The following is a 25036-nucleotide window of genomic DNA, read 5'->3' on the forward strand; positions in this document are numbered from 1 at the left end:
CTTATTCCATTGGGCATTGTATGCCTGTATCCAGTAAGTAGTGTATACCTGCTCTTCCAGAAGCAAATAAATAAATGAGTGCATTGGACTCACCTGAAGGGTATTTTTACATACTAGCATCTTGGATTCCTGTCCAAGAAGCAAGCAAGCAAGCAAGCAAAATATCTCTTTGTAGTCACCTCTAAGCAACTGTAACTTCTAAATTTGTCCAGCAGAGGGCCCCTGTCCACCTACGTCTAGACCAGAGGTCTGCAACCTTTAAGACAAAAAGAGCCACTTGGACCCGTTTCCGAAGAAAAAAAACCTGGGAGCCGCAAAACTCGTCATTATAAAAAAATTTTTTTGTCACTTTTAAAAATTATTTCTTTGTTTGACCCCTCAGAATTACTCCTCCTCATAGAAATAAACGTTAAATCAACAAGTTACCTTTTTTTGTGTGTGTGTTCTTCACTCCCCTTCAAAACAGTGACCAGCGTACATGCCCCCTTTCAATGTAGCGGGCGGGCAGGCGGGAAGGTGACGTCGGGACGGTGCGTGACTAACGCACGCACCACCCCCATGCGACGTCACAGCCAGTACAGTGCCCACAACAGTGGGGAGTGTCGGGGTGCACAATGCGCCTCCTCCCCTCGCTAGTATCCGCCCCGGAGCCGCGGCAAAGGTGTAAAAGAGCCACATGCGGCTCCGGAGCCGCGGGTTGCAGACCCCTGGTCTAGACTAATCTAATCTATAAAATGAGATTTCCCTTCCATTTTAATCTGTTGCAACTACTTCCTATTTGTGAATTACTTCAGTTACTGAACCACTACAGTTGACTCCGCCTCAATTTCAACCCAGTGAGGAAGGAGGTCTCATAAAACATATGGTTTTCCTAGGGTTATCATGCATGTTTGTGCAAACTGGGGAGCACGAGTTAAAAAAAAGAAAAATTATGTGAAAACAATTGTCACAAGCTGCAGAGCCGAAGCTAAATTTATAGAATCCTAGCCTATCTGCTGGAGCTTGTTCCCAAGTAAGCATGCAAATAATTTTGTATAATGAATATAGGTTAGTCTTTACAAACTGACAAATACCAAGGTTGGCAAGTGTTATATTTTATAATAATATTTGATGGTTGTGAATAAAATGTGTCATGAAAGAGCAGGAATATAGTGTTATCTGTCTTCTGGTTTGTGCACAGTCTCTTGGTGCACAAGTTTGGTTTACCTGAATCAATTACCTTAACTGACGAAAGGCCTATAAGAATGACCTTTTGCACTTGATTGCTTTTTCCCAATCAACTGTCAAAGTAGGCCAATTGTTTCCCTTGGTGTTAGTTGAGAATATAGGAAGCTGCCTTTACAGAGTCAGACCACTGATGCGCCTGGCTCAGTATTCTGGCAGCAGCTCTCCAGGCTTCCAGACAGGGGTCTGTCCCAACCCAACTGAAGATACCAGGGACTGGCCCTTGGGCTTTTTGCCTGCAAAATATGCACTGTGCCACTGAGCTATGACCCTTCTTCTAGAATGCTTGGCTGCCTCTTTTTATGCAGGTAAGGAAACATTCTCCCGAAACTGTGCTACGTTAGGATAAAAGAAATCCTTGAAACTATCCCATAGAAGCAGTGGCGTAGCGTGGGTTGTCAGCACCCGGGGCAAGGCAAGTAATTTGTGCCCCCTAACCCGTGGATTTGCGCCCCCTAACCCTAACCCCCAGATGTTGCGCCCGCTGCGGCTGGCCCCCCCTGCACCCCCCACACTACGCCACTGCATAGAAGTGATCAACCCAAACATTATTCAAGGTACCTGTTTCAGTTTCCTCAGCTTTTACATTTCGATTAAAACACTCTCTAGAGGGCAACATCAAAAGTTTTCAGGACTCCTTTGTTTGAGAGGGTTTCCATAAATGCAGACCTGAATCTGCCCAGGCTGCCCCACATTTGCCAATCCTGTGCATATCTACTCAGAAGCAAGCCCCATCACCTGTACTCAGACAAATGGGTTACAGACCTGAAGCAGGAGGTGTCTCTTTCTGCAAGCTGGCTGAGAAACTTGCCTAGCCTGGAGCATGAAACATACAATTGGCTAAAAACAGCAAATCTTAATGAGCTGGATTACTGGCCTGCCACTAAACAAAATGAACTACCCCAGGAGCAAGATGGCAAACGCCTAGCTGAAAACAGTTGATCTAAAAAGGTTAACAATGTCTTGCAGGTGACAAGCTAAACATTAGTTCATACTAGAATGCCAGTGATGGAGGCACCCTAGCCAAGGTTTAGAAGGTGCTGGGTCTCTCCAGTGCTGAGGAAAACTGTGATATTGTATTTAGTTCTGGGCAGTCAGTTCAGCAGGTGAGCAGGATGACTCATGATGGTGTGATATGGCCTGCTAATGAATTAAAAATTGGTAACGCGGCTCCAGACAAAACTGTGTCCCATTCTCCTGTATGTCTCCTCAAAGGCAGCTTTTGCATTCTACTTACAGGCTGATGTTTTATGTATTTTTGACAGATGTACATTCGAGGAAAGCTGCTCTTTGCCAACTACATTTTCAATGGATACAGCAAATCAGTGAAAGATCTTCAAAAGCAGATTGCCCTGACAAGGAACAATTACAACAGGGGCTACTACTTACCCCCTGATTATAGACTGAGGTATTTTACTCTGTGTAGACATACCTGTGATACATGGCTTTAAATGTGGTTTGTTGCAGCCCATCATAATAGATAATTTGGTAGATCATATTATGACATTTTCACAGAGCGGTGGAAGTTTGAAGTTGTTTTGGTTTCTTTCTGGTGTTAGGATTCAAAGATTTAATTAATAGGTTAAAAATCCACAGTAGTTGTTTAATTGGTGTGTGTGTGTGGAGCTAAAATACAGCACACCAATTAAAATTTAAGGGCTCACGGTTTTAAAGGCTACTTTAGTTTTAATGAGCTATGTAATATTCTTGAGATCTTCCATGTGCTGTCAGGTGAGATGCTCCTAGTCAAGCAAGCTAACCCCCAAAATCATTGCCAAAGAAATGGGTAAAACTTAGCCCTGCGTCTTAGCCCTGTATTGATTCAGCTTTTTCTTATACGACCTTGCACCCTGCTTACACGGTGTGGATGGCCATTGCCCGAAGCTCAGCTCCATCCATGTTCCCATCTAACCTTGTCTATGGGGCTAAACCAGCAAATTATTTGAAGAATTGTTGTGACAAAGCAACACAGCAGAGAGAGTGGGTGAGGAGGGCAGTATAGCTTTTAATGAGAGAAAGGAGAAATTCAGAAAGTTATATAAAAGTACAGTTTATATAAGTCAAGCATCAGAAGAATTAATAGAGAAGTTCAGAAACAGGAAAGAATGTTTTATTACATAAAGTACTTATTCAAAAGTTACAATCTCCTATGTACATTCTTGTTAGTTTGGGAAACAGGTATGATTCCTTACACAGGAAAGAATGACAATCCAGCTGGTAGGGTTGCTCTTTCTCATGAAATACTTGTATTTGTCTGTATACACTTTGAGAGAGTATCAAACAAATATTCAAAACAAAGGCAGCAGAAATCTGGAAAGGGCTTATTTAGCAAACAAGCTTATCAGCATCAAATTAAGCTAATATAAATGATTAGAAGAACTTGAAAAAAACAGACCTTTAGTTCTAGGAAACTTATATCACATAACTAAGCAATTGTCAATCTCAGCACAATATAAATTCACTTCCTGAAAACAGTTTGCCTCAGCTGCAGCATCTCTTTTCTGCTTTCTGGCTGAAAAACCAAGTTCCCTCTCGGTATAAATGACTTCCATTCCAAAGCAGCAGCAGTGAGGTAGAGATGGGACATCTCCTCATATATTGATGAGAAATCTCTCAGCTGAATGTACAAGCTTAACCTTAAGGTAAAGTCGCAGAGGGAATTGACTTTTCCACTGTGATCACAGGCTGCCACAGTGGCAAGGACAGAGGCTGAGGCTACGTACAGACAATTTTTCAGAAACTTGATGGCATTTTAAAGCGGCCATTAATCTGCAGAAGTGCACATAGCCTGCAATACAGAGCTTAGGAGAAAAGCTACCAACTTGGGCTCTCCTCTGCACTAACCTGTGGCCCTCCAAATGTTGTTGGACTACAACTCCCATTATTGCCAATGGTCAGCAATATCTGAGGCCACACTTCCAACTATCCCTGTTTTAAAGGCATGCAAAGGGTGACTGGGATTTATCCAGAACGAAGCCCTCCTTTTTGTGTCCAGTATTGTCTTCCAGCCTCCTCAAGTGCTGCCTGCTTCCCTCTACTGGTCTCTGGCTAGCAACTTTTTCATTTGGTGTGACAAGAAGCTCTCTCTGCAGAGGTTGTGTTGGACTGCTGCAGAGTCATTAAGATCTTATCCGAATCATTAAGGGTTTCCCACAGAGCTACTGCATGAGGAAAAATAATACATACTGTGCCTTACTTCAGTCAGCAGGTATAAAGACAGGACCGACCCACATTCATTAGTGAAGTGCCTGAACAGTGAGCCAGCACTGTGCATTGCATAACTAGCTGTTGCCAATATCATTTAGCAAGAAATTCATCTTCAGTAGAAAGTCAAGTTATAAACAACCATTTATATAAATAGACAAAAACTGCAGTGCTGATGAAGCAGATATTTGCCCCTCTCACCTTCTATTTTACTGCAAACTGGAGAACTATGTATTTGCATGATGAAGAGCAGGGTTTTTTTAAAACACAGACAGAGTTTTGGATTCTAGAGAAGAAGGAACAAATCTAAGTATGAACCAAGATATGTCAAGTAATGGTATGATTAAGAGGAGTAAAAGACACCAAAGATATGGAACAACATTCAAGAGAAAGTGAAAACCTTTGGATTGCTTAATCTTAAAATACCCTTTCTGGGCTTCACAGCCACACTGAATGTTGCAAATGATTCAGTGAAAGTGTGAATTTAATTCAACTAATTTGGTATCAGAAACAAAGGGCGAGATTCACCTATCACATCCTGCCACATCTCCTCCCCCTGCACCCCCCATAACTGGCTCTGGGGTGAGGTGGGAGTACCCTCAAAACAACACATGGGGGGAGGGGCTATTGTTCCATCTGGAAAACTGCAGTGCTTGCACAGACGGAATATTTGTAATAGGATGTTTAATTTCACTCAATGTTCTAATACTTATTTTGGTTATAGTAAACTTTAAAGCAAAACGTAAGCACTTATAAAGTGGTTTGCACTAGTTTAAAAGTAAAACAAAATGTCAGCTCCACATGTGGTTTACCCCCCATCCCAGCCCCAATCTATAATTCAAGTATAATCACATGTCAGGAGCCAGAGTCAGGCATTAAAAACAACAAGGTTAGTGAAGTTAACTCTTTATTCAAAGAAACCAAAACAGCATCTCTTCCCAGTAGGTCTTGCCTCCATTGAGGCAGCTGCAAGGACTGAAGGTCCCTGCCTTCCCACCGCTCTCTAAAGCTCCTCCTCTCCAGGATCTTTCCCAAACAGTTACAAACTGCGTCTGCATACACCTCTGCTCTGCTCTTTTCATTTCTCTGAGTTTTCTAGGAGACCGGGAGGAGGGGGGAGGAGCTGGTCACAGCAGGATGGGGGACCTCCTAGGTTCTTCAGCAGCCTGTCTCAACTCTGCCTCTTGGCCAACCTCCTCTCCAGCCTCAGAGTCTGAGCTGCTCTCTGCCAAAGCCTCTTCCTGCTCACCCTGTTGTTACCTCTTCTGCTTCTGACACCTCCTCTTCCCAGTCTGCTCCCTGTTACCACTCATTGTCATCCCACCACCAGTCCCCTGGCTCTGAGTCTTCTTCCCCTGGGGGTTCCCTTGGGAATTACCTAGCTGGTGCCTCCCACCACTCCTCTGCATCCAGCCAGACCGTGACATCACACAAGCTTCCTCTTCAGTGAGATAACTAAGTGCTCAAAGCACTTCACTTACATTAAATATTTTGAACACCTTTTTTATTTCCATTAATTCAAAGTATGTCTGTCGGTGGACAAGACTAAAATATGAGAGAAGCTAAAATGATCAGCAAAATAAATTAATGCCCAGTGCCCAAAAGCAAACCTACACACACACACACACACACACACACACACACAGTCATTGAATTAAGGACTGCTGTTAAAAGGGAAACCAGAAACTCAGAAATACGTCCTACACTCTGGGGGTGACACCTAGGTAAGAGCGTGTAAGATTTCAGTGTGAAGGATCTAAAATGTATGCTTAAAAAACCTTGAAAGAATAGCACTTAGATTTTCTGAACTTACAATTGTGAGAGTCCTTAACGAGAACAGAGAGGGAGACATGTTACCTGTTAGGAATCCAAATTTAAAAATAGGTGATCTGATGTACTCACCTATGGGTTTAACTTATACAACTAGGTTTTTTTATTATATGACTAGGTTTTAAGTGAAGACTGAATAAGCAATGGAAACTTTGGACTAAGCTTGTGATTAAGTCTAGGGGGGAAAAGTAAAGTCCACTGTGTTCTGATAACCTAAAATTATAAAATACATAGTAATCAAAGTATACTGAAGTGTACCCTGATTTCTCTTATAACTCCAGTACTTTAATTTGCTTTTTATATTCCAGTTCTCTTGAAAACAGCCTGCAGAGTTACCCTGAACATACTCAAGCAAGGATTTCACACAATATTTCTAGTTGTATTTGCTATGCCACCGACAGGTATAGAAAAATAATTATTTTGTCTTAAACTTCACATGCTCTGATCAGAAAATTATCAGTTTCAGTTCATGTCCACCATGAGCACCTCGGGGTTTGGATGTTTTGTCTTTTTGAGGTAACACAAATCACAGGGATTATGGAAGAGTCCAAGCTAATGATTTGCAATGGAAATGTCTTACATGAGAATCTTAAATAATGGCCAATATCTTTTTTTAAGGCTGTTGCTTTGCCCCCACTAGAAAGAAAATCTTAAGCCAAGGATAGAGTTCATAGTGTTTCAAGTGTTTGGGGCCTTCAGGGCCATTTCTTTAAAGTTCTCAGAAAATTCCAGTGTGCATACGCATGCCCATCTGGGTCACAGACTGTGTTTTAACTCTTACATAGATTGTTGTTGAATATTTACACATTTTGCTTGGTACTTTATTTTGAAATATTCCAGGAGAGCAAGTACCCATGATTTTGTGCTATTCAGCTTATACAAAGGAGCCACCTGCACTCAGGAACAACTCACCGAATGAAGCCAGTTCCAAACTCAAATTATTATTTCCCCCTGCAAACTCACCATGAGCTGCAGAGGATCGTTGTATAGGAGAAGAAGAAAAAGCCCAAGTATGGACATGACGTAGGAGAAGAAGAACCTTGGAAAAAGATATGTGAGATGGATGTTGTTTTTTTGCTTTTTTCTTAAAGTCTGACATGAAAAATGGGACTTTGGGGAGGAAACTGAATATATTTCTGTCTTTTGGGGTGATGAGTGAAATAATTTTTTTAAAAATAATTATGTTAAAATGTTAATAGTAAATTCAGGCTGCTGTGCCTTTTCTAGTCCCCAGTCTAAAAAGAAATTATATTTGTGATAACAGAATTGTTACATTTATTTGACTTCACTACTGAACAAAGCAATGCACTTTGGCCCGGATTCCACTAAAGCATTGCACTGGTGAAAGCCAGCAGAAGTCATGCTAGCACAATACGGCTTCCTCCACTCTCATCCCATGTCCCCCAATAGTTCTGGAGGATTAGGAGACTCCCTCTGGAGCAGCGCATTATGGAAAGGAGAGGGTAGATTGTTCCATGAGGCAAGCAGAACTCCTTGTGCTAACAAAGTGACCGTAATACCGTGATGCTGAATTCCTTGCTTTATACTTGATGTTGCAAAACATACTTGTAAAACTTGCAGAACATAGAGCATTCTTAGGGTTTTGATCCAATCTGGGAATCTGCCAACCATATTGCTGCTACAACGTAATAGCAAGGCATACCCTCTATCATTTCCCATTGTTCTGTGAACCGACCCGAGACCTCCAGGGTATAGGGCGCTATATAAATTCAATAAATAATAATAGTACAGTTATTGTGGCTTTATTCCGTGTGTGGAAGTCAACAGCTGCCGCCGCCACCTTCCACAGTAGGGAAATCAGCTGAAGCAGTTACTCTAATGGTGGTGGAAGTGCTGAAGTGAAATACATGAAAACATTTGTAGATCAGACTGAACATGAAACCGATAAAACAAGAATCTGAGTTACCTTTGGATGGAGCATTTTCAGAGAATATGACCCAATGGAAAACAAAGTAGAAACTAAAATCAAAGGACACCAAGTCTCAGTTAGTCTCTGCTGCAGAAGTAAAGTTGTTTTTATCTACACAAGGTAACAGATGGAAAGAAACAGGGGAGAAGACCTGATCAGAATCTGTTTAATTTCCCTTATCTGCAAAGGGGGGGGGGGGTGTGTCACATGTGACAACTTGGGAGTGTTTGCAATACGGAAAAATTACTGCAAAAACATGAAACAGTCAAATTATTCTCCATAGTCCAGAAGTTAAAATACAGAAGATTGTGCTGGGTTTTTGTTTTGCTTTGTAACCCTTTGCTAATAACTTATTATTATTTTAGGTTAGCATCCCAGGATACACAAGCTATGGCTTTCATTAAACAAAACAGTCCACATCTTAGGCTGTGGCCCTGATGAACCAACAGCTCAACAAATATGCAGGTCATTAAGTGATCTAATGCAGAAAGGAGAGGACGCAAAGTGGGCAGAAAAACCCACATGGTGTTAGGTTCTTGTTAAAGAACCATTTCAAATAGTTGCATAATTAATGTCAACATTATAATAAGCAATAAGGAAATGACAATTAGACCATTTGCTTTTACATTTTTGGAAAAAAATGTCTAATAATATAAATAAATAAAGATAAAATATTAAAAGAAATGCCAGTCATTCGTGGTACCTGTAAGAACCATACTATACACTTGGAGTCTAGTTGATATTTGCACATGGATATATTTCAAAAGACTAGTAAAGTCCAATTGAAGTCATGATTTCTAATGGTTATCTTCTCTTCAACATCCAATATTATCAATGCTGAATCTGAATCTTTGCATGTGCTGCTGCTGTTAATCACACTGGCCTTCCATTGTGTCCAAATAGGCAAGGCAAATTTTAGGTGGGCTCTATGATTCTTCATTTTTGCAGTAATTTACTTCACCTTTGTGTTTTTCAAAAAAGTCTTCCTTTTCCTGTATCTCCTCCTCCTCCTCCTCTTCATCGCCAAATGTTTGCTCTTGCATGGTTGTAAATGTCAGTGACCTGGCAGCAACCTGTGCTGCAAGTCCTGATGTGAAATTCAAATCTGCTGATATATGAAGCTCAGCCAGTCTTTGTTTGATGGAGGACTGTAACGCATCTCTCTCAGGTGGTTGCAACACATCAGCTCTGTCCACACCAGCTGACTCAGAATCTTCACCTTCTCCATTGCATTGGTAACATGTTCTTTTTTCAACTTCTGGTGAGCCACCATTTGCAGCAATGTCGTTTTTGTTCTTACCAGATTCATCAGAGAGGTACTCCACCCTATCTTTCTCACCATCAGTAGCTTGTGTTTTGAAGTCAGAAACTGCTTCTTCCAAGCTGTCATCTCTGCTGCACACCTGCTTGCCTGATTCTGAATTTTTCGGCAATCCCAAAACATTTATGGGTTCCTCTTGCTCTGTACAAGGCAAGGGTTTCATCGCAGCTTGAAAGAGGGGGAAATATGGAATGAGTATTCAAAATAACTTCACTGTAAGTTTTAAAGGATGCACGGCTCTCAGTGAAAAAATATGAATTTCATTTACTACAGAGGATGCTGAACACATAAGGTAACAGGTATATATGCCCTCTCAAACATTAAGAGGGATAGAATAACTATAAAACAAAATGGATTTTTTTTTTAAAAAAACCTAGTAATTTCACCACCCATACACTGGAGCTGTTACATTGCTTCCCACTGGTTGCTACTGAACAAATGCAAAACATGCTCTACCCATGTTTGCTTCTGGATGCCTTCAGTAGGGAATGTGGCCCTCACACTGATAAATTCTGATTCCTTCTGATCTAGAAGGAAAATCTGTAAGGATCCTTCAAGAGAACAAATTATGAATACTCTTGACAATTCTGTGAGTCTAGAGAAACTCTCACCCAATGCATCAAAAGCCTATCCTTGGATGGCCCCACAAGATCTTGAGAAACAGCATCCCAGAGCCAACACACTGAATGGGCTTTACTCAGTAATCAAGTCAGAGAGCTTAGAGGCTCTTTCCATACCAAGAAAACCTAATGCAAATAGAGCATTTAAGGTCTCTGCCTTGCATGCATTTGTGCAATTTCAATGAGCAGCCTTCAACCGCACAAGGTTGAAATAGCTCAGGTTAAATACGTATAAGTTGTGGTTGTAATGTATAGTACTTTAGGACCTTGGGAGCTGTAAGGTATTACAGTCAAACCTCAGGTTACAGCTGCTTCACGCTGCGTTTTTTTGGGTTGCGGACTGCCGAAACCCGGAAGTACCGGAACGGGTTACTTCCGGGTTTCGGCAGTCGTACATGCGCAGAAGCACTGAATCGCAACCCGCGCATGCGCAGACGCAGGTTGCGAACGCTGCGGGTTGCGAACGTGCATCCCGCATGGATCACGCTTGCAACCCGAGCGTCCACTGTACTCCTGATCATCAAAAGCTAAACTAATTCAGAAAAGAGAGTTGCATACAGATTTCCTTAAATTAACAACAAAAGTAACACTTACCATGATCACTAAACAGGAGTTGCTTCCACTTTTGTCTTTCTGCCTCTGAAGCTTTAAATCCCAGCACAGATTTTAATTCCTGCAGCACTCTCTTGGATTCCTCTCTTTCACGTTTTTGCCTCTCTCTGTCTTCCAGGGAAAAGCAATAAAAGTCATCTCTTTTATACTCGCTGTCTATATCTGCATCATCAACATATGCTTCAAGTTCCTGAGGAAAAAGTTAACAAACATCTTGTTGCATCTAAAAATTACTCAAATACTACAAGACAGTGATGGTTCCTAACCATTTATTTAAACTACAAGATTTGGATCCCAAGTATGGTTTATAGGCCAAAGGGAATTCTGAAATAGCTCTACCAATATTTAAAAGAATGTTAATTAAGGTCACTTATGGTATTTCAGGTTTATATAGTTCAGACACACAAAGGCTGTCAACAGATTCTCTAGGGTGCGTGAAATGTTTAGTTGACAATAGTAACCCACTTTCTTAAACACTTTGTATATTTAAAATGATGCCTTACCACTAGTATCATAGCCTTATATCCAAGGTGTCACATGTTAAGAAAATGCCAAGGTTGGAGAAATCAGTGGCCTGCCATTAGTTATTGGACTACAACTCCCATCATTCCTGTTCACTTGTCATACTGATACAGGTTGATGCGAAGGCTATAGGTTTTTCATTCCTGCTATATACCTAGCACTAGACTCTTATCCTATATAACAGCAGCAGAAATTTTCTTTGCCAGCACAAACATTACAACAAATAAAGATAGCAAGTGACAAGATGCAACTGACAACCATTTTCATCATGTTCAAGCTTCCACTCTATGAGAAGCGAATTTTTGGTACATTTTAAATGTATATTTTTATTAGGATTTTCCAGAATAAGTAAATACATAAGCAGAGGACTTTATCTGTTGAATAAAGTATGCTGATACAACCGCAGAACACTATTATACTTCCCTCAATCATCAAATAAACATACACATATTGACACATTTTGTGAATTTTGCAGACTATAATATTTGTACCTGTTCTTCAGGGATTGGGTCTTTATCCTCTATATGCACAGATGGTTGCAGCAAAGGTACCATGGTGCAATGCTTGTTCTCACATGATGGTTCAGGATTGCCTGGAGTTAGTAGAGAAGCAGCAGAGAAAGTAGGAGTCAGCAGAATTGGGTTTTTGTTTTTTTTAATGTCAACCCATTGGACTCTTGTCAGCTAATTTCCCCTTCCCTACCTAAATCTGCCCCAAAGGGCTAGAATAATCCATTAGCAGGTAGACACTGTCCTAAGTTTTAATTACTTTTTATTTTAAAAATAAACATAATAAACAACTTAAGGACATCAGTTGATATTTTTAGGAGTCATGAATCACCGCTGAAAGTACACAGTGGATCCCATGAATTTATAGCAAGCTCAGATCTACTGCTATGAACAATCAAGATAGTATCTCCTTCCAGATTTACGCCCAAAGTCTGAGTTCATGTAGCCCTTCACTTATGTAAATCAGAAAGATATGTACAATCCACATTACCTTTTTGATGCATTTTAAAAACCTACTTACAAACCCAGGCATTTTGCTATTGCAATACTGGAGTTACTATTTACCGCATATATGACTACCTACTGTAGATTTTATTTTACCATGACTGGAATTTCTAAATGCTTTTGTGAAGACAATTTACCTTTGTTCTCTGGATTTCTTCGAACCAATTTTTCCACCTGAGAAACTGCCTCTTCCCAGCAGCTGTTGCTTGCTTGCATGTGAGGTTGAACAAGTCTTAGTTTTGTTTCTACAACTTGGTAGGCCTCCAAAGTTAGTTCTTGGCTTTCCTTGGAACTAATAAACTTCTCAAGTTCATCCTCAAGAATTATTACTCTGGACCAAAAACAACAACAAACCATTTAATTAGTACACAAATCAAATATTTTATGGACCTGCTGTGGGCAGTGAGTTGATGTGACTGCAGTTATAAGTTTCCAGATTTTATATCCTCCTTTTTTATTCTAATGGTCTTTCAGTTTTACCTATGTGGGCAGAGCCCATATGTATGATATCAAAGTGCCAGAAGCAACTGGTCAGGGCTTAAAGGGTGAACTTAGTTTTATACAAGTAATCCAAGCCTTTGAAACAGCAGTAAAAGACCACAATCATTGCACAGTGTCTAGCAGCTGTTCTAATGAAGGCTAGAGAGAAATCCATAAATTCATAAGAACAACTTCACTTGTGGAAAGACGTTATAAAACAGTGAAAAGACATACACTTTTCATATAGAAAGTCCTGTGTTCAATTTCCTGCATCTCCATCTAAAAAGACATTCAGAAAGATCCTGAATCCTAGAGTAAGTCCCACTAAACTCAGTGAGAATTAGTTCTATGTAGACATGCATAGGGACGTGGGTGGCGCTGTGGGTTAAACCACAGAACCTAGGACTTGCCGACCAGAAGGTCAGCGGTTCAAATCCCCGCAATGGGGTGAGCTCCTGTTGCTTGGTCCCTGCTCCTGCCCACCTAGCAGTTCGAAAGCACGTCAAAGTGCAAGTAGTTAAATAGGTACCGCTCCGGCGGGAAGGTAAACAGCGTTTCCGTGCGCTGCTCTGGTTTGCCAGAAGGGGCTTAGTCATGCTGGCCACATGACCTGGAAGCTGTACGCCGGCTCCCTCAGCCAATAAAGCGAGATGAGCGCCGCAACCCCAGAGTCGGCCACGACTGGACCTAATGGTCAGGGGTCCCTTTACCTTTACCTATGCATAAGTTTACATTGTAAACCTTTGGCAAGTGAATGAAGAGATTATTAGGGAACTAGTAAACATTTCTGCTTCAAAGCATGTCTGAAGGATTAATATGAATAGATGTACACATATCAGCAACGGTGGTATTGTTTAAGAACACACACCCATGTTTTCTTTTTTAGTTTAACCCTAGCCTAAACAACAAGTGGGCATAGTACCAAAATGGAATCAGTTTTCTGTTCCCTCTCATTAAAAAATTATCAGTACAGTACAATCATTTCCTTTAGTGGTAATCTCAGTAAAACAAGTCATTAATGCACACTTGCTCAAAGAGTTAAGCCCACTGATTTTCATGAAAACATACTAAAATAGATGGGCTTCAGCAAACATAAAACTCTGTTAGGTTGTGGTCTCTTGCTTTTTGTAGTATTATTCAACAGTCTGACTCCTCTGCAGTTCTCATATAGCCAGTTCCAAATATCAGCCCTGTAATAAACGCTCAATGTTGTCTTAATAGTATTGTATATAATTACACATGCAGTTGTGTACAGCTAGTACAAGAAACACACCTCTTTACTGAACGTAAATTAGATTGTTTAATTAAATAAGAGCTAGAATAACAAGGCAAAGAGGTTACAGCAATATCTGCCTCAATAAATCTTATCAGTAGTTTCCGATTGCAACATTACATATTACTTTCTTTTCTAAAAAACTTGAACTACAACTCAAATTAAACTACAGGTACTGGTATCGGAACACAATGCGTTCCCAGGCAATCATTCATTAGTGAGCAGTTGCATAACAAGCTGATGATTTCCATTATCTCCTATGGGAACATTTCTAATCCATGGGTTCTCTCTCCGTGCTTTCTGCCCAAAACTGCTGCGGCCAATCAGCAAAAGCCAAACAAAGGAAAAACTGATTTGCCCGATCTCCCCTGTTCCCTGATCTGTCTCCCTCCATGGTTTCTGCCCCAAATGGCTTCAGCTAATCAGCAAAACAGAAACAAGCAAGGAAGCGGACAAACTCTGGCTGTTCTGATATCTAAATCAGCCGTTTGTGTAGCAAGGTTTGGGTATACTTCTTTGTGTTCAGATAACTGAGATTTCAGATAATAAGCATTCTGACAGCGGACCTGTGTGTAGTAACATATCACTCCCAGAGAACAGCTTACTCATTAAGCAAGGCCTTCAGATGGAGTTGTAGGCTGCGCACTGCTGTGTGGAGACGATTTAGTTCTCTTGACTTTTGTTCGGTTTTGACTGAACGTTCCAAACCAGATTGATGGTGTGTTTCAAAGTACCGATAAAATTCATAGCTCCGTTTAAGCTCTTCTAAACAGGCAGCATGTGCATGACGAAGACCCTGAGTCACATCAGTAAAGGTCGAAAGTGGCAAATGTTCTGGCCTAATCAGCGTCTTGATAGATGCATTGGAGGGGGACAGCAGAAGAATTAGCCGCCTGAAGAATTCAGAACTTTGTCCAACCCAAAGTTGAAATAAAACCTACAAATACAGAAAAGTTATTATAACCCTAATTGTTACAGAAAACAATAACATTTTGTTTTTCCTGCTTTTCCATACATTGTAAGCAATTCAACAATAATATGATTACCAAACCACTAAAACTTTTTTTTTAAAGGTTTACAATGCACCATACATGAATATCAATATCGGGGCAGGGTACAAGAAAATATACATTGCAGATAAACAACAACAACAAAACTAAAACAATATAAAAGAGACTACAAATAGAATTTAAGGTAGCTAAACTCAACTGGGTAAGACACACAATAAGTCACTTAAAACCTTTAGCCAACAAGTAGGCTTTAACTGATTGTTCTGGTTTGTGAATGTTCTTTGGAACTCGAACATCCAATGTGCTTCTGCAGCTTCTGATTGGCTGTAGGAGCTTCCTACAGCCAATCAAAAGCTGCAATTTGGTTTTTGAACGTTCCAGAACGGATTCCGTTTGACTTCTAAAAAACTACTGTATTTCTATTAAAACCTCTAACAGAGAGACAGAGAGAGATTGGTTGTCTGACTCTTTTGATCCACCTAGCCAGGACTAAATTCCTGGGCCCTGCTTTACTGCGCTTGGTTAGCAGGCCTGTTGAGTCACACGCCGCACTGCTTTTGCAGGATACAGATCCTTCTGTTACTCTGCAGGTGGCGAGATTCCTGAATGCGGTTATCTCACACGCAAAAACCACCAAAAAACAACAACAACATCAAAATCTAATCGGACAGTTATGATGAGAGTGCATGTCGGATCTCGTCTTCAGTTTTCCTTTTCTGTGAACCGTCCCTTGGAGCTCTCCGGGCCACATCCTGTTACTTGGCTCTGCCCAATGACCCACCCTTGCATCGCAGTGCTCACCTTCTGTTGTCAGATATTTCGGTTTTTAAGCCTTTGTGCTTTTTTATGTTTGTACATATTTTATGGGCTAATAGCCGTAAATAAATAAATGAAATAAATAAATAAATGAATGATCCACCTCAATGGCCTATAACTGCTGGAACTCATCCAGTGCCCTCTTTTTAAACAATTATATTAAATAGTAGAAAAAAGATGAAAATCAGGGATTTCCCAATTTTCTATGCTATAGCAATTTATTCTGATAAATATCAAGAGTCCACAACTAAAGCTAACGAAAGGTAACAAACGAGTCCAGCCCAAAGATGTAAGTTAACTTAATATATTCCAGGCAGCTGACTTGAGCCCTGGACTGGATGGGTTTTTTAAAGTTAGTTAACAGGCTCAGTCAGGTTTTCTTGCTTAATTGCTACAAGTGGAAAGTAGTTACAAAATAGGCCAATGTTAAACCTGAAGGCTGGATTACCTTTAATGCTGGCAGGCTGAAGCCATCTGTGAGATTGTGTGCTTCTTCCTCAGACACCTGCTCTTCACTGAGTCCAAGGCCCAAGTCTTTGAAAGGCACCACACAGATGTAGTTTGTCACATTGTCGCTCTCAGAATTCAGTGGGTAAGTTTAGTTAGTGTTAAGGCAGTTAAAGAAGCTTTTGTATGACATGCAACTTGGGCAAACATGAGATAGTTCTAACAAGTTTCAGAATAAAGACATTTTCGTTCCCAAAAAACCCCACAAGTGATTTGATTGGTGTTTTTTTTCTATCTAGCAAACAATCATGAACAAAAAACTGTTAACAAAACTGAAACTGACAGGATTCGTCTCAAGTGTTAATCCATCTTTATTGAATGCCAAAATTTATCTACATTAAAAAGAACACTAATCAATACCACATACAATATTCAACATATTCAACACTTCAACATATGGCTAAATAGTGCGGTCGGTGGAGCATGAGACTCTTAATCCCAAGGCTGTGGGTTTGCACGCCATGTTGGGCAAAAGATTCCTGCATTACAGGGGGTTGGACTAGATTATCCTTATGGTCCCTTCCAACGCTGCAATTCTATTACCTCTACTCCAAAGACAGGAGGAGGAATTGCAGTTGAGCCATGTACATAAAATTTTATCTCTGTACAGTAGGCTAGTTCCCTCTCTCTCTCTCTCTCTCTCTCTCTCTCTCTCACACACACACACACACACAAACAACACACACACACACACACACACACACACACTCCTCTCTATTCTTTATCCAGGAAAGGAAGAAGCATTATCAGAATATTCAAGCCAGGCAAAAACATTTAAGGAGAGTGCACAAGTGAGGAATGTGGCCTGGTGAAAGTCATGAAAGCCAGACAGGGAGTCCTGGAAGATTGCCTTTGGCTGCTGGGCCTGAGGGTCCCCATCCCAGGGTTAGTGTGCTGAACTGACACCAAGGAAACCAGATTCAAATCTCCACTCAGCCATGAAGTGGGTCAGTCCTTAACTTAGCCAGGGTTCTTGCAAGCATAAAGGGACGCATGTGCTGCATGGTAGATTGAAAAAATTGTTATGAAGAAAACCAAACAATGGAGTTACTGAATATGTAGGATATTAAGGCCATGGACAAGAAACACAAAGTTATGTTAAGTTCTTGAGACAAAATGAACATAAACATAAAAAGAGGTCCAGCAATCATTAATTCTGCATTACATCTATTTAGCCTTTTCCAGTATGTCCTATTTTTTTTAAAAAAGGATATTGTTTCAGCATATACAAGGTAGCAAGTCTTGACGCTCTGAAGTTGGCTCGTACTGACCGATAAACTGATTTCCGAAGACCAATGAGATGCTGACAAGGATGCTGTCCGGCTTTATTATATGGGCAAGCAGCACTGACCCTGTCAAGCAAACTTGAAAAGTAAAATGTGATACAACTGTACAGATGTCCTAAGTAATGATAAAAATACAAAATAAATCAGTATTATAATCTTACATGTTTTCATTTTATGTAATATACCTTCATGCATATCGAGAAATTGATCAATTATTTCATTATTATACAAATTAAAGAAGCCCACACGTTGCTAGTAGCGATGTATAAAGTCATTCAAACTTTAATCCCGCTTTAAAAGTGACGAGAAAGACAACACATTTACATAAACAAATATCATGACTTTTAGGATTGCTTCTGTCTTTATATGCAAAAATTCCTATCTGTCTTTCCCAGTCTTCAGAATCCTATATTTCATGTTTTTATAAAGAAATATATTTCTGCCAGGCTTTCAGACTGAAGAAGCTAAGTGACAAAAGGCATGAGCCACAGGTTTATTGTGGTCTTCCAAATCCTTAATAGTGAGCATGTGGCAGCTACCCATTGCAGCTGCTTCTGGCACATGATATGATTAAGAGGCTTCCTTGCTCCATACCCTGAAAAACTGCTCCTGCAGATCATGAAGCAATTGATGAGATTCAGAAATGGAAGTGCCTTTTGCTAATGCTCTCTCTGAGCTGGATCCTAGCCACTAACTTTTTATTGTTTTAAAGCTGGAGAACTAGACTATTTTCTTCACACGGTCCATCTGCAAAAATAAAATATAAGTATTTTGCCTCAGGGTTTGCTCAGACTGCAGCTAACACTTAGCTCTTTTGAAGTACCGTTTTAACTATAATATTAACTATTCTTAATTGTATGCTACCTTGCCAACAATAAGCTTGGATTGTCTTACCCCATGCCTAAACATTCCACAAGACAATCTCTCTTTTTTTGTCAGTAAAGCTCAATTCAGACTAATTCTCTGCGTTTGGGAACTTCGCTTACTGTAAGATGGCTACACTTTTATTTATACATGTAGCTGCTTGCATTTGCAAACTACACAGCAGATCTAGTATTAGAAGCACATGCTCTGTAAATAGAGATTAAAATATTATGTACACATGAGAATGCTTAAGCAACAAACTCTGGATAGTATTGCTGTTTCTTGTTCTTTATGAAGTATGTTAGAAGTAATCTTTGAAGCCAATATACATCTAGAAGAATTTTGACTCTTATAACTCAGAGTAGCCATTCATCTAAAAGCAGAATTGGAAACAAATAATCCCCTAAACACATGATGTTAAATTATGTTGCATTTAAAGGTTCCGAAGTGTTATGGGGGTGGAAGAGGGCTTTCCATAACCCGTATAATGTTCTACATGTTTAAAACATCTCTCTAAAACTATTCTTAAGCAAATTACATGTCATTCAGGAGAAAAATAAATTGTAAGGAAATATGGTTTTGAATAATGCAAAATCCAAATGAAATCTTAATACAAATGAATCTTAAATACGAAACATTTTAAGATTTGTGAAGTAAAAATTGGTCCCCAAAAGAAGTGTGCACTTTTTGAATTTGGTATATTTGCAACCAAAGCATATGAAAATTTAGGAATGAATCTCTTGAGGAAAGTTTGTAGCAGGCACTTGGAAAAAGTTAAAAGCTGCTTCATCAGGATTGGGGGTTTTTTTAGGCGAGACACACATCTAATGTTTGTTTTGCATGTAAATTTGGCTTCCTTCAGCTCCAAAGTACGAAAAATTGTTTATTATGAGTTAATTGACCTTTTTCTTTTTATCAGACTACCAGGAAGAACACAACCAACCAGCTGTGAAGCTCTTCAATGCGTGTGTCTTTTGCAGGTACTTTTTACTTAAATGCTTAACGCGGAGGTTGCCAAAAAATTGCGCCAAATGTATCAAAACCCACGTCATTCCCATTCATGCCCTTGTTATCTCCTTTCCACGAATCAGCTTGATTTAGGTACCAGTGACTTGAGTTTCGTGACAAATATGTTGTGTGAATAAGTGAAACATCTTAGATTTAGACATTTTAAAGGAAAAGTTTATTCACTCCTGGTTAAACAGGGATGCTTGAACCAATTAATAAAATAACCTAAAAATCAGACTCACAGAGTAAATCCTCTGGAAATGACTTCAGTTTCTTGAATGAGCCGTAGAGATTTTCTCACAAGGTTAGTGAAGGCTCGACAATTAGTCACCATATCTTCCAGCTGGAGCTGGCATTTTCTTAGAGACATTTGCAGCTTGGCTGTGTTCAGTGTGTCCAAACCTCGTATGCACATGTAAACCAACAAGCCTACTCCCCCCACCAATCCAAGAGATCCATTCCATGAAGACGGAAGAATAAACAGCACGCTGATGAAGGCAAATAGTAATGAGATATCCCTGCAAAACAAAATAGCCAGTATAAGCCACATCTTGCTTTTTTGCAGCTTGCTCAGATTCTGGGCATGCCAGCTGTTGCCCAGCTTTCATTAAAAATAAAGAACAGCAATGAAAAGTATGATTGTCATATGAAGGAAACCATGATATCAATAGGTATGGAACTATACAGAGTCCTAACTCAATTTTCTGGAGATGGATCTTTATGTTTTAAAGTGTCTTTAAGAAAGTATTTTTGCTCCCCTGAAACATAAGTAAAAGCTGTCAATATAAGTTAATCAAGAAACCCAGTATCTTAGTATAGCTGTGACTGGGTAACAGTAGCTCTCTCTGCCTTAAAAACAAATGGTAGCAGTAAGAACAGGAATTCATGCTATTTCTAATTTAGGTATTATTTTGTGTGAAATGTATGTCCTTGATTTCTTTTAAAACATTTTTTCAAAAATTACCCTGCTAATACCAATATAATAGGACAGCAGAAGGGGGACATATTTCTTCAGGGAACCAAATGCTGATCTACTGAGAGTTTTGTTTTTCAAGTTTCTGATTCATTTTATCTGACCATCACAGTCCAAAAGTGCACACTTGGTTTCCTTTAAAGCAGAATATGAAAGACCTTTTCGTGGCATCATTTCAAATGGCTTGCTCATTATTTTTCTTAAAACCATATATGCTCAACAGCAAAGCTTCTCTCACTTGCTTTTGTCACATTTGCAGAATTGTTACAAAATTGTTGCAAAATACAAGTCTCTGCAGGGACACTAAAACATTCAACATGAATAACTCTAGTTCCCTTCTTGCACGTTATAAACTGTGACAAATTTGCATTTTCGTATCAAATGCTACTTCCTGAAACATTGGTCATTACAACATTATGTGTGCAACCAATGTAATCTAAAGAATGGAGCAGAAAAACCAACAGAATTGCCTAAAATGAACCAGAGACATAATATTCATATATATTCTACATCCAGGCTTGTATAGTGAGCCTCTCCCAAGACGAGAAAAAAAGATTTTAATTAAATGATGCAAAATCCAAAGAAACCTGAATTTGTGTGAAACAGCACACTCTTTCCATTATCCTCAAATAAACGTAACAGGGAGGTGGGTGGGGGAGAGTATGTTAAAGTAGCCGAGAACACAGGCCCACAAAATAGAAAGCTCACTAAGAAAAATGGGCTTATCAATTGCCAGAGCAGTAAAAATCAATGCAAGAGATAGGGTAATAAACTGTTAAGAAGGGAATATCACACGCACACTTGTGGATAACCATCTTCAAAATGTAACACCTAAGAAAATATGCTCCTGCTGTACACTGAACAAATTAATGCAAAACAAAGAATACATAAAAGGTGAAGTCAATTCTAAATCCATGGGATAGAAGGTTGAATAATAAGAACCAGAAAGAAAGAAAGAAAGAAAGAAAGAAAGAAAGAAAGAAAGAAAGAAAGAAAGAAAGACAATTCCTGTTCTCTAAGAGGTTATATATGTGAAGAGCAAGATACTTCCTCCAACAGAGCTTGTAATCTATGCAGATAGCCCAAGGCAATACCAAATATTAGGAGTTGCTAGGGAGCGTAGCGTTGGAAGATGTCCATGTTCCTGTTGCTTGGGCTGCCCTGCAGACAGGATACTGGGGTCAAGTAGCTCAATCAGTTCAACATCCTCCTGCAGCAGAACTTCCTGTTGCAGGATGGTGCAGAGAGCCTCCGAGCGAAAACCAACATCCTTAATTTGAGAAAAAACAGCACTTTCACATACACAAGCATTTGTCAAATAAAATATCCCCCCCCCATCACTATGCAATATATAAAACAAGGATGGCCAATTCCTACTTTAGGAGTCTGAACCACCACCCAGGCAAATGTTTCTGCCTCCCCTAAGACCCCACAGGCAGGGGACAGGATTCAACTAGACACAGAGCTGAGGTGGGCCCAGTGCCCCTGATAAGGAAGCAAGCCACCCCTCTGCAGTCATCCAATTGATCATTTGGTTGGACAGGATGATAACTTTCCCTCCTCAGCTTATGTGCATGCATCCGTTGAGGTGAAGGAAATTTGTGCCTGTGATAGAACGTCTCTATGAGATGGCCATATCCATCATTGGCTTGCAGCCCCTGGAAGATGTGACAAGAGGAATGTGGCCCTCAGGACAAAAAGGGGGCTGCCAATGCTGATGTAATGCATTCTGTGGTTGCTGTTGTTATTGCTAATATAGCACCATAAGTCTGCATAGTTCTTTACTGAACTGAAGACAGATCCCTGCCGCAAAGATCTTAACATTCAACATGGGAAACGGCAGAAGAAGAGAGAAGTGGAGGAAAGGCTAATGTGAAAGCAATATATGGTTGTTTCAGTTGCACATGCTTTGGCTTAGTTTCAGGTTGTGTCAGATCAACAACAACAGCATTTGTACCCTGCCCATTAGGGTATGGGAACTAGGAGGAGCATGCCAAAGACTTCTTAGTTCTATGGAAAGTCTCAATAATGGTTATGTGACTGCTTATTACTGCTAAGATCACTTCTGCTATATGAATAGTTTGCTGAAATGAACACACGCAACCATAAATTGAGATGCTGTGAAATACAAAGCACATAGTAATAAGATAAATTCAGTTAACAATAAGCCCTGAAGTTAGATGGATTTGTAAATTAAACTTGGCCACGCACGTGAACAACAATACAAGTCATAAGCCACTAACAGAGACAGAATCTTTCAAAAGCAATTCTCAAATTAAAGGAGATCTAGAACTCTTCGTTAAAGCACTCTAAAGCTGAAAACAGCATTTTTAAATTACAAAGTTTGTGAACAAAATCACAAAACAAGATTTTGACGGTGTAGGTAATTTTAACTAGGGTTGGGAAGCAAGAGGTGTGTGCTTCTACCAGGCTACAGAAATGATTAAGCAATAATTCATAAAACATCAGAACATATGCAGAGCTTGAGCTTTGGTCCCCCCTCCTCTTTTATGCAGATTTGAACATTAAACACTTTGCCATACTTTGCTATGTCATGTAGAGAACAAGCTTTTGGCTTAGCTAAAAAAAAAAAGGTAGAAGAAATTTATTTATCTGGGAATTAAATAAAGCTTGTTGAGGGAAAATTGCAGAGTTGCAGCTTACCAACTGATGAAGTAGTTCATCTTTTTTCTTATATGGTAAAAAAGAAATCCAGCTTTTAAATTTCTCAGCTAAGTTTGATAGGACGTCTTTCTATTAAAAAAAAATCAATACAGTAGTAATAAATATAATAATTATCATAAAAACTGCCTTCATTTATTTCCACTGGTCTAGTCATATGTGAAGATGATGTCTGTTAAGTAGCTTAAGCCTACAAATAACACAGGTCATTGTACCAAGAGTCAAATACACCAGCACACCAGTGTTTATAATGTTCTGACCAACATCACAATTAAGGCACCGAAAAAGGACAAGGAATAGAGAATATGATGGGGAACTGTTTCATGTTGAAATAACTGTGTACACAAATGTACTGAGGGCAGCAAGAACTATTTTTTTTTTAAATGCATAAATTATTTGAACACAATTGCTCCTTAGCAAGAGGCAAGCTATAAATGCATGCTTTGTTAGATGCGTATTGAGAATCTCCAGCTTTCCTGCAAACATCATCACAATATTCATTACAACAAAAATCCTATACAATTCATTTCAATAAAAAACAAAAGATGTTTTGATACACAAGTTTTCAACAGTTGCCTAATGAAATGGCCTATTAAGGTTCTATTGTATAAGTATTTGTATATATGGTTAGTTACTTTGGGAAGAAAAAACTGGAATATTCACTTTGTTTTTTGGCCAAGTGAATTTTCATTAAAGAGGATTTTTGCTTTCATTATCACACTGTTCATTACTCAACATGGAATCATTTTAATCAGCAACACTTGAGATGAAAATGATTATTACAAAATATGATTTTTTTGTAATAAGCTATTTTTAGTATATGTAGAGTAGTCATCAGCAATACTAGAGGATGAAAAGGAAGTAGCCTGCTGAGTTTCCTGGTAAATATAGGAACTACTGTTCATTTCTAATTTTAGTGTTTCTGGGCCTCTAATTCACAGCTAAATATATATTTAGAGTATGCTAAATATATATTTCATTTCAACCCATTACAAAAGGAAGGTCTAAAATGATGATTTTGAATTGCAAAAATGTAGGAAATATAGAATCATAGAATCTTAGAGTTGGGAGGGACCCAAGGGTCATCTAGCCCAACCCCCGGCAATGCAGGAACCTCAGCTAAAGCATCCAGGACAGAGTAGTCATCCAACCGCTACTTAAAAACCTCAAGGAAGGAGAGTCCACTACCTCTTGTGGGAGTCTGTTCCACTGCCAAACAGCTCTCACTGTCAGAAAGTTTTTCTGAATGTTTAGTTGGAATCTCCTTTCTTGTAACTTGAAGCCATTGCCTCGAGTCCTACCCTCCAGAGCAGGAGAAAACAAGCATGCTCCCTCTTCCATGTGACAGCCCTTAGGATATTTGACTATGGCTATCATATCTCCTCTCAGGCTAAACACACCCAGCTCCTTCAAGCGCTCCTTGTAAGGCTTAGTTTCCAGACCCTTGGTCATCTTGGTTGCCCTCCTCTATTTGAAAGGTTTCTCTCGGATTTAAAACCACAAGCTACAATTCTGCCAAAAAATGGTGCCAGAACTGCAATTATCATCTATAGATAATTGTGGGTGGGTGTGATGCCCCGCCCCTTGTTTTATTATGTATTTTGCGGTTTTATCTTGAATTTTTATGCTGTGAATTGCCCTGAGATCTATAGATGAAGTGTAACAACAACAACAACAACAACAACAACAACAACAACAACAACAACAATAGAAGTGGTTATATTGAATAGTGAAGTTTAAACCAAGCCATTTTCCACAATCACATGCAAATGAGAGCAGAAAATGAGGGCAGAAAATAAAGACTCCAAGTTCTTCAATTCCAGCAGAGGTCCCCAATTACAAAGGTGTTCTCTTTATGCCA

The 25036-nt window shown here is 39.5% G+C and overlaps 2 protein-coding genes across 9 annotated transcripts in view; one reads left to right on the forward strand and one right to left on the reverse strand.

Annotated features, from left to right (window-relative positions):
* The window catches only part of LOC310687604 (uncharacterized protein), a 32083-nt gene extending 24622 nt beyond the window's left edge, over positions 1–7461 (forward strand). For all 5 annotated transcript variants that reach the window (XM_083462902.1, XM_083462900.1, XM_083462898.1 and 2 more), the window contains 3 exons: positions 2490–2632; positions 6567–6659; positions 7099–7461. In XM_083462902.1, coding sequence (XP_083319028.1) covers positions 2490–2632; positions 6567–6659; positions 7099–7177 — 315 coding nt within the window. In that variant the 3' untranslated portion in view covers positions 7178–7461. The remainder of the gene's footprint in view (positions 1–2489; positions 2633–6566; positions 6660–7098) is intronic.
* The window catches only part of VEZT (vezatin, adherens junctions transmembrane protein), a 34726-nt gene continuing 12899 nt past the window's right edge, over positions 3210–25036 (reverse strand). For 2 of the 4 annotated variants that reach the window (XM_083462904.1, XM_083462905.1), the window contains exons 3-12: positions 23158–23247; positions 21588–21763; positions 19763–20038; positions 17577–17714; positions 16304–16451; positions 14635–14966; positions 12414–12607; positions 11755–11855; positions 10724–10931; positions 3210–9677 (exon numbers count right to left, since the gene is read on the reverse strand). In XM_083462904.1, coding sequence (XP_083319030.1) covers positions 9115–9677; positions 10724–10931; positions 11755–11855; positions 12414–12607; positions 14635–14966; positions 16304–16451; positions 17577–17714; positions 19763–20038; positions 21588–21763; positions 23158–23247 — 2226 coding nt within the window. In that variant the 3' untranslated portion in view covers positions 3210–9114. Of the gene's footprint in view, positions 9678–10723; positions 10932–11754; positions 11856–12413; positions 12608–14634; positions 14967–16303; positions 16452–17576; positions 17727–19762; positions 20039–21587; positions 21764–23157; positions 23248–25036 lie in introns of all 4 variants that reach the window. The other 2 variants (XR_014516490.1, XM_083462903.1) reach the window with 2 other exon arrangements.

The sequence above is a fragment of the Podarcis liolepis genome (genome assembly GCF_965112155.1).
Source record: "Podarcis liolepis genome assembly, chromosome: 10".
NCBI classification, from domain to species: Eukaryota; Metazoa; Chordata; class Lepidosauria; order Squamata; family Lacertidae; genus Podarcis; species Podarcis liolepis.